The sequence below is a fragment of the Bos indicus x Bos taurus genome, chromosome 21, assembly GCF_003369695.1.
Source record: "Bos indicus x Bos taurus breed Angus x Brahman F1 hybrid chromosome 21, Bos_hybrid_MaternalHap_v2.0, whole genome shotgun sequence".
In the NCBI taxonomy this organism is placed as follows: Eukaryota; Metazoa; Chordata; class Mammalia; order Artiodactyla; family Bovidae; genus Bos; species Bos indicus x Bos taurus.
In genome coordinates, this window is record NC_040096.1 from 55757465 (window position 1) to 55770905 (window position 13441).

At 43.4% G+C, this 13441-nt stretch overlaps 1 protein-coding gene across 5 annotated transcripts in view; it reads right to left on the reverse strand.

Annotated features, from left to right (window-relative positions):
• Window positions 1-12687, reverse strand: part of FRMD5 (FERM domain containing 5) — a 324278-nt gene extending 311591 nt beyond the window's left edge. For 3 of the 5 annotated variants that reach the window (XM_027521102.1, XM_027521098.1, XM_027521097.1), the window contains exon 1: window positions 12365-12686. In XM_027521102.1, the coding sequence (XP_027376903.1) occupies window positions 12365-12466 (102 nt within the window). In that variant the 5' untranslated portion in view covers window positions 12467-12686. Of the gene's footprint in view, window positions 1-12364 lie in introns of all 5 variants that reach the window. The other 2 variants (XM_027521101.1, XM_027521100.1) reach the window with 2 other exon arrangements.
• Window positions 12688-13441: the final 754 nt, after the last annotated feature.

Below are 13441 nucleotides of genomic sequence, written 5' to 3' on the forward strand. Positions count from 1 at the left end.
AGTGGGTAACCATTCTCTTCTCCAGGGGATCTTCGCAATTCAGGGATCAAACCCAGGTCTCCTGTGTTGCAGGCAGATTCTTTACCATCTCAGCCACCGGGAAAGCCCATTAACTATAAATGATTGCAAAAAATTAATAGAAAATCTAAACATACAATATTCAGTCCAGCCTCAAAATATCACCTTATACAATACAGATTTTCATTTGTTTGCACTGTCTCAAATTTTAATTAACCAACATACAACATTTTTGTGTTAAACAACAAATTAAAGGATATGGATCACATTATGCTTCAGTGTATATTTACATACATTACAATCACACTTTTTTTTCCTAACACCTCCCACCACCAATAGAAGGTATGGCCACCACACAAAGAATCTGACCATAAGCAAAGGTATAACTTGTCAGTGATGCCAATTAAAAGTGGTGATAAGAGAATGTATTAAATGAATGGCCTAGAGTATAAATTAGCATAAAACAAAGAACATAATAAGAGATGGACAGAAGAGCTATCATGTCAGAAAAGATGGAAGGAAAATTGTGGAAATCAAGAAGTGAAGACAAAGTTCGATTTCTTTTGCCATTTTCTTCTGACCAGAAGCTAAAAGGATCTTATATGAGACACATTATTAGTAGAAATAGTTCATAATCTTTTATGACACACTAGAAGATATAATTTGCAGCAAGACAATATAATATCATTATATCCGTCTCTTTCAAATAATCAGACTGTCTAGTACCAATATAAAAAATTGGAATACAGGTAATATGTGTTCTGCTTTATCATAAAATTATTAGAAAACAATTCCTACCTGTGCTTTCTGTACTATGGCTCTTCATTTAAAGAAGCTAAATTACCTAAATTAACCAAGGTGTATCTAAAAATAAGCAAAGGAAATGTTGATCAGCTATTCTGCTTATAAAATCTGACATGACAATAGTTAGCTCAGTAACTTATGTTCTGTAGTTACAGCAAGCAAATGCTCACTTTTTTTTAACCTACTTCACGTGTACTAGAATCTGAAACTGGGCATAGATTGAAGAAGACTTAGATTTTTGCTTATGGTCAAATTCTTTGTGTGGTGGCCACACCTTCTGTTGGTGGAGGGAAGTGTTAAAAAAAAAAAAAAGGTGTGATTGTAATGTATGTAAATATACACTGAAGCATAATGTAATCCACATCCTTTAATCTATGGAACTACCTTATGTTTTGATCGGACGTTTTTTCTCTCACAGGCAGATTCCTTCTGAGTGGCCTCCCAAAGTGCTGATGGGATATTCTGTTGTACAGAACTGTGTACAGCAAAACTGCAGATTCAAGATAACATCCCAGGCATCATTGCCAGTCCATAGGTCCTTCTGACCTATGAACCTCTAATTCCAGAACCTCAGGGAGTTTTAGAATTTTCTAGAGGCAAAGATCTGAAAGAGGGCAGGCTGGGTGCCTTCTCCAGCCTCAGTCATCCCCTAGAAGTACTTGAGATCCTTCAGTGAGTTGATTATTTCTGCTTCCTTGTGTGGTGATCAATGTTCTTACCTGCTTGGCTCCTGTGTGACAAAGTAAGAATCTTCTACCACCACCTGCCTAGAGTAACTGGAATCTTCTGGGACTCCTGGAGTCAACTCTTCCACTTAGGTGTCCTCAGAATTAGGCTAGGGCCCAGACTAGAGGCCCCTGAGTTAAAATCAGGCTACAGAGAAATAGGCTTTGCATCTGTTCGGAGGCAAAGGATAATTTGCCAAACTTTGGAGGGCCGGAATGGAGGACCAGACTAAGAGGGTTCGGCTGAATACCGAAGAATTGATGCTTTTGAACTATGGTGTTGGAGAAGACTCTTGAAAGTCCCTTGGACTTCAAGGAGATCCAACCAGTCCATCCTAAAGGAAATCAGTCCTGAATATTCATTGGAAGGACTGATGCTGAAGCTGAAACTCCAATACTTTGGCCACCTGAGGTGAAGAACTGACTCATTTGAAAAGACCCTGATGCTGGCAAAGATTAAAGGCAGGAAGAGAAGGGAACGACAGAGGATGAGATGGTTGGATGGCATCAGTGACTCAATGGACATGAGTCTGAGTAAACTTTGGGAGTTGGTGATGAACAGGGAGGCCTGGTGTGCTGCAGTCCATGGAGTTGCAAAGAGTCGGACACAACTGAGCGACTGAACTGAACTGAAAGATCTGGCTTTTTCCTACCACAAATTCAATGAAAACGGCCAGACATCTGAGTGTGCCCTAGGGCATGCTGTTTTGAGGCACCACTATTTCTTTCAGGTCTTGGGCCCGTGGGCTTTTGCTAATTTATCTGGCTCCCGTAACACCACTTCACAGCAAGCCTCCTTAATCTCTCCAACAATATGCAGTGCTCATATTGTCAGTCACTCCCCTATTCATCAGTCTGTAGACTATCCCTCCTTTTTCTCCTTTTCCAGAGCAAAATAACCGATTAGCATTGGCATTCTGCCGAACATTGATTGCCCAAATGCCAAACAGTGCTTTCTTGGAGGTTCCCATCCCCAAAGCTCCAGCCTGGCATTGTGTTGAGTGCTAAAAGTGCACCCTGTGTAGGGCTGGGAACTTCGGAGCTGGCAGGCAGGGGCGCATGGAAGAATCAAGGGAAGTACTCGTCTGTCCTCTAGAAAAGCCATTTGGGGTGGCCACTTGGGTAGAAATGCTAAAACAACAACAAAAAAAGTGCCTCTTAGGGCTCTATGGGTCACATTTTCAGACTCTTAATACACGATCTAGGCTACACTGTACCAGTCAAAGGATTTTCAAACATTAGCTGGATGTTAGAATTTGATTTCAGAGAAGGCAATGGCACCCCACTCCAGTATTGCCTGGAAAATCCCATGGACAGAGGAGCCTGGAAGGCTGCAGTCCATGGGGTCGCTGAGGGTCGGACATGACTGAGCGACTTCACTTGCACGCACTGGAGAAGGAAATGGCAACCCACTTTAGTATTCTTTCCTGGAGAATCCCAGGGACATCGGAGCCTGGTGGGCTGCCATCTATGGGGTCGCACAGAGTCGGACACGACTGAAGTGACTTAGCATCAGCAGCAGCAGAATTTGATACCCTCTTTTTTTGTCAGGTAACAAACTGATGCCAAAGATGACATTTCTTGAAAATAAAATTCACGTGCGCTTGCTGCAGCCACAGATTTAAGACTGCTATCCCAATGCACGTTTTCTTTATATGATGCCATCGCTTTATGAGGAATCTTAATTTGTGTTACAGTTTTGGAACTAGATTTAATTCAATGCCAGCTTTATGCATTTATTTTTAGTTTAGACTCACTCCTCTGAGCACATCAAGAATGATTGAAATTCACTGACAGTAATTTTTCTTAGGCAAGCAGATTCCTGTTGTTTGACTCAACTGTACCAGAGCAAGTCAGATCAACATAGTAAAAGAAAGACTAAGTATATTTGGCTTTACACTTTTAGCTTTTCTACCTAGAGGGAGCCTGCTGCTACCTCAGCCTGGAATGCCCTTTACCCATCCCCATAGCCCATTTTCTGCTTTTGGCAACTTTTCATGACCCAGTTCAAGCCTCACCTCCTCTGAAAAATATTTATTAGTCTCAACTCCCCCACATTTGCACTGTCACAGCATACCACCTTGTATAAGCCCTGAAATTTGTGATGTTTTATAGTTTGCTATTTACATGTTTGCAAGGCAATGGCACCCCACTCCAATACTCTTGCCTGGAAAATCCCATGGACAGAGGAGCCTGGCGGGCTGCAGTCCATGGGGTCGCTAAGAGTCGGACACAACTGAGCGACTTCACTTTCACTTTTCACTTTAATGCATTGGAGAAGGAAATGGCAACCTACTCCAGTGTTCTTGCTTGGAGAATCCCAGGGATGGGGGAGCCTGGTGGGCTGCCGTCTATGGGGTCACATAGAGTCGGACACGACTGAAGCGACTTAGCAGCAGCAGCAGCAGCAGCAGCAATCCCTGTCTAGATTGTAAGCCCTTGGACAACAGGGACCTTTACAACTCCTGTCCCTTTACGACTAGCCAAATACACCTAGTGCTTTGAGTTGTGAAGATTTCTTTGAAAAACAGTATACAAATATGAAATAATCATATTGACTGTAGGTCAGAGAAGATGAATAATAATCAATAATATAAGAGCATCAAATTGGAATTAAGACCCATCTTTAGACTCCTGCCCACTTGAAAATGGGTATGCATATCTGCAAATAACCTTTTGCCTTTCAAAATTAGAGAATCAGTTAAGGCCATTCAGAAGTAGAAAGTTTAAGCTGCCCAAATTTTAAATAAAAGGTAGTCATTTTTTAAAAAATAAACAAAAAAAAGAAATATGAGATTCACTCTTGGCTTCTCCTGCACTTTTAATATCCAATCAATCAACAATACTTACCAATGTTCCCTCCTAAATATCTGTGTGACCCAGGAGGGATTCTCAATCCTCAGCAAGCTAAGTGTCAGCTGGAAGACTTGTTAAAACAGCTAAGCTCCAGCCCCCAACTTTCTGATTCGCTGGATCTGCAGCGGAGCCAAGAATTTGCATTTCTAACAAGCACCCAGGTGAAACTGATGCTGCTCATCCAGGAACCACACTTTGACAACCACTGCTTTAAATCACCCACTCTATTCTCCTTACTTTTAACAAGGTTCACGATTTCTACAAAAAGAAAAGAGCCCCTGAGTTGTGACACAGTAAGACGGCTCAAATAAGGTAGGAGAATAGCTAGGTTTGGTCCTTATCCTGGGTCCTGGCTTCCCTGGGTAGGCAGTGGTTACCTAACTTGAAATGATCTTTAACATATGAGAACAAGTCCTAAAGCATTTCTGGAGTGGTCCAGAGTGCCTCTAAATACAGAGCAAGAGATGAGGTCATGGTAACGCAGGGAGTCAGAAGTAGAGGAGGGGGGACAAAAGCTATAATCACTTGTCAAAGGGGTGTTTTCTGTAGACAAGTGAATGGAGCTATTGTACACAAACTCAGTGGTTGCCAAGCATGTGGCCCAATTATTTTGCCTGTATGAGCATGGCACGGAAGGATCTCCTTAGAGGACTTCACACAAGCTGATGTTTAGTCCGGCAGTAGCAAGCAAAAGCCTGGAGAATCTGAACCTAAGAATCTTTTCAAGTTCCTACCTGCCAAATCTAGGATATGATACAATTAAGCTAGAAGGACCACAAAAGTAAAATACCTGAAAATAGTACAGCAATTATAATTGGTGAAAGACCAAAAAGGGGCTTATCTTGTTCAAAATATTGACAATAATGAGGATCACATGGTTGCCTTGGGAGGCAAGAGGTCCATAATTTAAATCTGGGGATTATCCTCCCAGAGAAACTGCTCACCCCAGTCTATCTCTGCTGCTGCTGCTACATCGCTTCAATCGTGTCTGATTCTGTGCGACCCCAGAGACGGCAGCCCGCCAGGCTCCCCCATCCCTGGGATTCTCCAGGCAAGAACACTGGAGTAGGTTGCCATTTCCTTCTCCAATGCATGAAAGTGAAAAGGAAAAGTGAAGTCGCTCAGTCGTGTCCGACTCTTAGTGACCCCATGGACTGCTGCCTACCAGGCTCCCCCACCATAGGATTTTCCAGTCTATCTCTGGCTCTACCCAAATGTAAAATGTCTGTCAAAGTTCAAAATGACCTATTGGCCACCATGGTTTAGAGTCTTAAAAGAATGGAAGGCCTGCTTCAGTAGCTAGAATGGACATATGACAAGATGTTTTGCTTTCTTAGGAGAAACACCATTCACTCTACAACATAGGATGGAGATGCTTTGTATGTGCTAAGTTGTTTCAGTCGTGTCTGACTCTTCAAGACCTCAAGGACTGTAGCCCATCAGGTTCCTCTGTCCATGGAATCCTCCAGGCAAGAATACTGGAGTGGTTGCCATTTCCTTCTCTATGGGATCTTCCCGACCCAGGGATCGAACCTGCATCTCCTATGTCCCCTGCAACAGCAGGCAGGTTCTTTACCACTATCGCCACCTGGATAGAGATGCTTTGAGTGAGTGAGTGAGTGAAGTGGCTCAGTGGTGTCCGACTCTTTGAGACCCCATGGACTGTAGCCTACCAGTCTCCTTCCTCCATGGGATTCTCCAGGCAAGAGTAAGGGAGTGGGGTGCCATTTCCTTCTCCAAGAGATGCTTTAGTACACTTCAAATTTCTCCACTGCATGAGAAAACCATTCAGGTGGTTGGCTTGAGCCCCAGGGATCAAGACCACGAAACAAAGGAGCAACAACTGCCACTTGGCCTCCGAGAGAGCAGCACCCTCCTCCCCGAGCACCATGCAGGTGAGACACAGGAGCTGTAAGGTTGCTGCCAATCCTTCATGACATTCGCATCTCTTGTACAAGCTCCGGCTAGGCACAGCTGAGGGAGAGTGACCCACAGGAAGCTGCTCCGGGAAAGAACGTCTGCAGAGTCCAAAAGAATGTTACAGATGAGCCCATCAGAGAGAACATGAATTCAACTTGAAATAGACATAATTAGAAACAGATTGGCAAGCATGGTTCACTTCCTGTCCGGGCAAGAGGTTAGAAAATGAGACTGTGAGGAGGTTGTTTTATGTGGTGCTGACTTCGGGGAAAGGAGTGAAGGAGACTTTGTGGCTGTGGTGATACCTATACTCAATATCCGAATTTTACCAGACCTCTATTCATGTACACTGTACTACACCCGTGTACACTGTACTACACCGTATCCATGTGATGCAAGCCTTCTAAACCTGCAGAGATGGGGGAAGTGAGGGCACCTGAAAGGCTTGACATCCTAAGAGACAAAGGGAAAAAATCAGTGGTTTTGGACTGAAGCCCACTAATTCCACAAAGGATAATGACAAAAAGTTATCTGGCTTCATAAAATACCACATTTACATACTGTATTTCTCATCAGAAAGGGGGGCTACACAGCAAAATGGTTTGAAATGGAATGGGTTGGAACTACAGAAAGGGTTACATTGATACTATTGTTATAAAATGTTTATTGTTTTCAGGTATAATAACTGTTAAAGTGTCTTAGTTAACACAGCAGTCCCACAGCACAAATTAGAAAAAGTATTTACTGAACTAAAACTATGTAAGGCACTGAACTAGGTGCTGTAATTCTCAGGGTTTAAGATTTACAGCCTCCACTTACTCTCTCCTTTGTGAATGAGTCTGAAGTGTGATCTATCAGAAAATAAATTTCTTAAAATAACCCAAAATATTTTAATATGTCATTGGTAAATTGCCTCTAAAATAATGTCATGCTTCTTGTTATGGGTTACGCATTTTAAGACCTATACATAAATCACTACAAACATGAAAAAGTACTGTTTTTGCCCCAGGTTGTCTGATTTTACTTTGGCAAACACTTCCTTTTTAAAAGTATGACATTAATATCACAGACATGATATGTTGTCTCTGGACAATGTAACAGAGGACTCAAAAACCACATTATATTTTATTATACACTATAGTGAATTGCCTCATCTAGCATACTCATTCCAAGCTTTTAACAAAATGAAAATTCATACAAATACCCTTGAGTAAAATCTTCTGTAGTGATTGCTTCTAGGTTCCTCTTGGATGAACACTGACACTTCCTTAAACAGGATTTCTTCAAAATCAAAAAGAATTAAAGCATACATGCATGTCTAGAATTTACCTTCTGTACCAAACTGACTTGCATTCTTTCAGTACAATAAATGTTTTAATACACTAATTAAGAAACAGAATACAAGTGCTTTTAGGATCCTAGAAGGCTCATTTTGGAACTTAGTTTTAAGAATTAGATTCTAACTGACTTGCTATCATAACAGAGATCCTGAGACCGCATAATTACTTTTTAAAATAAAGTTTAAAAAAAAACACCAATATTCGTGAAAATACAACAGCTCTGTGTTTTCATCTGTTAAGAAAATTACCCTAATTCTCTAAGAACATCCCTTTGCATTAATGAAACCAAGGATTCCACTTACCAAGAAGTTCTTAGAAAAGACAAGCCACGGTTCAAGCAACAAACGTCCCTCTAAAGCCAAATACCTTGTAGAGTTGAGGGAAAGCAAAGCTGAACTCTTGACTTTAAAGAAGAGTTTTAATAAAGATTTCACTTATGCCAGTACAGGGTTTTACAATTTTATTGAAATTAATCAGAAATCATTTTAAAAGCACTTACAGCTTAACTTCATTTATTTTCCTAAAACAGTAAAACATTTCTCAATTCTATTTCTGAATTGAATCGACTAAAGCACAATGTAAGTACAGTAGTCTATTCAAATGTTCTTAATTATTTGTAGTAATTTTCCAAGTAACTTTGTCTTTACTGTGATGTAAGTATTAAATTTCCATTTTATAGATGAAGAAATTAAGGTACAGACAGGTGAAGTGCCTTAAGGAGTCAGAATAGAGAGAGGGAACAAAGATGGGATTTCGAAACAAAAAGACTGGGGTTTAAATACAGTACAGTCACCTACTAGCTTTGAGCAAGTTCCTTCATCTGGGATTTTCATCTGTAAAACAAGGACAATACCACCTACCTCTCAGTGGTTGATGTAAGGCAGAAGCAAAGCGCCTGGCAGGAAACTAGTACACAGTCAGCCATTCAACAAATACAGGCTCTCCCATCAATCCACAGTCCCATTTTCTTTAGCTGGTACAATGAGTCTATGATCAATCCGTAACACTGACGTGAGGAAAATGAGATAATAATACAGGCAAAGTACCTGGCAGGTGCAAGGATCAACACGTGTGTTCTCCCCCTCAATACTCCCTTCCTTACTCCAGGTCCCACAGTTACTAAGTGGCTGCTGCTGCTGCTAAGTCGCTTCAGTCATGTCCGACTCTGTGCGACCCCATAGACGGCAGCCCACCAGGCTCCCCTGTCCCTGGGATTCTCAAGGCAAGAACACTGGAGTGGGTTGCCATTTCCTTCTCCAACTAAGTGGCTGAGCCACAATCAAATCTGCATCTTGGTTCCACTTTAGAACTGACTCTGCATGTACATTTCATTTATGGTTGCACTTTATTTAACTGGAAAAACTAATCTACCCTAACTGCTTAATCAGTTGTTATTTTAGTATGTTCCCAGTAAAATCAGATTCATTTCTCATGTAGCTTTACTTTTCAGCAATAACCAAAAAAGGTGATTAATATTTCTGACTTGGCAATATATATTTTTTGATACATACTTCTACTGGCATTTCTTCAATAGTCTTAATATTTTATAAACTATTATAACCTGAAAGATAGTTTAAAAATCTATTCTTCAGGATATTACATGCCTAAGTTCGTAAATGACTCCATTTGGGGAGTTCAAAAATACTAGGTAGCCTTTTCATTTTTCCTATTTTCTCCTAAATAAAATAATAAAGTAAGGTAGTGAATGTGGTAACTAAATAAATATGTGATTAAGTAAAAGAGATATGTGAAAAATATGGACCAGATTTGCATTTATGAGGCAATGACCTTCAAAACTGGCAGGGAACTCTTAACAATGTTCTTCACAGGGAGGCAATTATACTACAACCCTTCTACGTATACTTGCATTTCTCATGGCCCACAAATACAATTGCATATCAGAAAGAATAAAAGAACAGCCTGGTAACTGTGGCAACCTTCATTGAGAGGATATAAGGAATTTTTATTACCTTAATAATCACATCATAAATACCAGATCAGTAGAACTGCTGCAATACGAAAGGCTAGACCAACACTTCCACAGGATTTCCTACAAACTGAAATTTACCAAATGTAACTAACACTCTAAGCCAATGATACATTTCTGGTTCTGTAATACCCTATGTGGTCTCTGACCACCTCAAGAAGCGCTGAAATTTAGATACCTTATTTTCAAGAAAAATATGGGCATACAATACTTTTAGGAAAAGGAGTTTAAACTATCACCAATTTTTAATATAATATATGGTACTGTAATTCCTAAATGTAAATATTGCTTTAATTTAATAAGTGACGCACACTGATTAAAAAAAAAAGACCCTGTGCCCAGTGTTTGACATATAAGCACATGTGTGTGCTCTCTCTAACACACACATAATAGAAATATACAGAGGGGAAAAGTTGCTAAGAAAAGCTCAATCTCTAAATGCTCAAAAAAGGTATATGCTCAAAATATTAATTTCACATAAAATATTGTCTTATCTACATTTCCTCACATGGGTAAACACAAAAGCAATTCACAATAGTAGCACCAAAGAATGACAATAATACATATACTTTAGAATTCCTGTGTTTTTAAATTTTCATAAAAGAAACACAATGCACAATCATTGAAACATCTAGACAGTGAATACTTACAGTATGGGCATATTACACCAGGCTTAATTTTTAAGTAGCCTAAATTTTTATAACATATTACATTGTAACAATGTAAAATTAAGACCAGCAGGAAAATAAACACAACCACAGTAGTGCACAGAAAGCATAAATCCAATAACTCCTGCTCAACTTAAAAATATTTTCCTCAACAGTAATAAAAACTACCCACAAGTATAACACCAATCTGCCAGCTGGGTTTTCCACTAACTGGGAAAATAACTAGTTGCCTTGTTGTGATACCTTAGAACCATAAGGTTATCACTAAATGGAGAGGTGTTTTATTTGTACCTTACATCTCAGCAAAAGTTAATAATCTGCCCCAGAAATTTTATTTCACCATATACTCCAAAAGTATTTTCAAGACTCATGAAATCTAAATCTCACACTGCCCTTGATATGCTATTGTGTAAATGCTTTAAATTTTAAAATATTTTTAAAAGCTCTACACAATGTATTCAAATAGTAAACATGTCAACTCAATCCATGTTTTCTCTGGCTCCCCACCTCCCACCAAAAACAAAAAACTTGTACATGACACATAAAGATACAATAGAAACAAAAAGTAGCATGTCACTCATTCACTAAGGATATAATACACAACATCTCTCTATCATATTCTACTACAAAAATCCTTTCACTTTATGGCTAGCATCTTTATGACTGGTTAATCTGTATTTAAGGGGCCTGAAAAAGAGATTTTGTTCTCTTTCCCTACCCTCATAAATCTTTGGCAGAGGTCAGCACTTATGCCCAGAGCTGGGTTTTGGAGGTGGGAGAAAAAGCAAAGTGGAGAGAAGGCAGAACTGAGCACGGAGTCAGCAGACAGCAGCTGCTCTCATATACTACCCAGCGTCTTTCTCACACACCGCTATTTTCCGCTATTGAGCATTGTCAGCAAAAAAAAAAAAATTAATGGGGGTTGGAGGGAGGCGGGGAGGGAGACAAAGAGAGTAGGACCCGGGCCGACGGTTCTTGCCTGCTACATCTGAGATGAGAAGCCTTCTCGGGTTTTTGCTGCAGAGGCAAGGGATCAGGTGAGACCCTCCGGGTCCGACTCAATTTGCTTCTCCAGGAAGAGCAGTTTGGGGCAGGTGAGCACAGGACCCTCTTGACTGTGAACTACACTGGAGCATTGTCAGCGGTTTCTATTTCTGACTTTATAAAGGAGGAGAGAGGGCTGCGACTGCATTCCTGGGCAAGACTACTACTCCTGACGTGCCACACAGCAGGAGGTTGTAAAAATCCCTTCAAAAACACCAGGTTCCGAGGAAATGCTGTGCAGCATTACTGTATTGTTGGCGTTTTTTCCTTTATTTTATTTTATTTTTTTTTAAGTCACCGATTCTCGCCAATGCCATCCCTCAAATCGCTGGGACTTGTTGCTAAATCTTTACCTCGCGCCCCCCAGAATTGCCCAGCTGAATAAGATTTGGGGAGCGAAAAGCCGGGTGGGGGGAGAAGGGGGCTAAGTCTTTAAAGCCCAAGGGGCTGGGTTCCCTTCAATAGGCCACTCTGCATGGGCTACGCGTTCAATTCTACCTTCGGAGAGCTTTGACTCACAAATGCTGGGGGGGAGATTATGACATACACCATCATCCTTCCAGCCAAAGAGATAGGGGGAAAGCCGCCAGCCGTCCTTGCCCGCCCAGAAAGCCAAAGCCTGCACCGCGCCCCCCACCCCCCTCCCCGCCCCTCGACGGGGCGGCCGAGGAAAGAACCTCCCGCCCTCTCCGCCCCCCTCCGGACGCCCGCGGAAGGTGCTCCCCATATCGGCGGGTTCGAGGAGCCAGGATGGGGCGCCCTCACCTCGGGAGAGCGAAGGGGACGAGCTGGGGGGTCCAGGACGCCGGGACTCGCGCCGCAGCTGCGCCGAGCTCCGGGTACCCAAACCCGGACCTGCACCGGCGGGGCCATCCGCCGCAGGCAGCGGCGGACAAAGCGCTGGGGTCTGGGGCGACCCCCGGGAGGCGGCCGCTGGTCAAGCTGGCCAGACTAGGGGAACAAGGGGCTCCCGCGGGCGGGGCGGCGCGGCGCGGCACTGACCTGGATGGTGCAGGTGTACTCGCTGTCGTCCAGCAGCCGCACGGTGCAGCTGTACTCGCGCTCCAGGCTCCTGCTGCTGCCGCTCATCAACCTGCTCAGCATCTTCCCGCCCGCCCGCCTCCGGGAGAGACGCGGCGGCGCTGCGGACCCCGGACCAGGCGCCCCTCAGCCGGGCAGCTCCGCGCCGGCCCCAAGCACCTGCACCATCACCCCAGCGCGATCGCCGCCGCTGCCTCCTGCCGGCCCGGCTCCTCCTCCTTCTCCGCCACCGCCTTCCCCCAGCCCAGAGCAAACGCCGGACTCGCTCTGCTCCGCGCCCCACTGCCCGTGTCCTGCTCGTGGGGCGGGGACTCGGCCGGAGGGAGGCCAATGGGGGTCAGCGCGGCGGAACCGAGTGGCAGATGGAAGAGCCAATAGAAACAGAACACTGCGATGATAGACAGGTCAGGGAAGCAATCGCGGCAAAGCAGTCGCACCGAGCCAAGTCAGACCCGCCCTCTGGCGTCCCAAACCAGGGGCTCTTTTTCTCTCTGCGGTTCGGATAGATGCTGTTTTTCCCTCCCCCGGGCCAGGTGCGGGCAATGGGTTTGATCAATGTCAGCTGTTTGGAATATATGTGGCCTCGTCTTCAGGGCCCAAGTCGCACGCTCTGCAACGCCGCGGTTCCCGCCTCTCTGGTGCCTGAGCGCTGAGAGCTCACAGTCCCTGCACCTGCAGAATGCAGGCACCTTCGGCTCTGGACCAGGCGGCTGCCCCCACCTGCGTTGCTGTACCCCACGACAGTTGGAAGGTCTTCTCTGCTCCACTCCTCTTATTTTGGAGAGCATCTGTTTTACAGGAGCTACCTAAGTAAAACTGCAGGGTTCGCGGAGGGGCTGAAGCACCAGGGTTTTAACCCCTAGAAACCCTCCACTCAAACACCGTTTGCCTCCTTTTATTTTCACAAGACAAAAGGAAGAGACTGAGACGTGGTCCTTCAGCCGATACAATGCAGAGGAAACGATGGGTCCGTTATCTACACCTTTAGAACTAGAAGTATCATGTCTTCGTACTTCCTCAACAAAACAGCAGAGTATG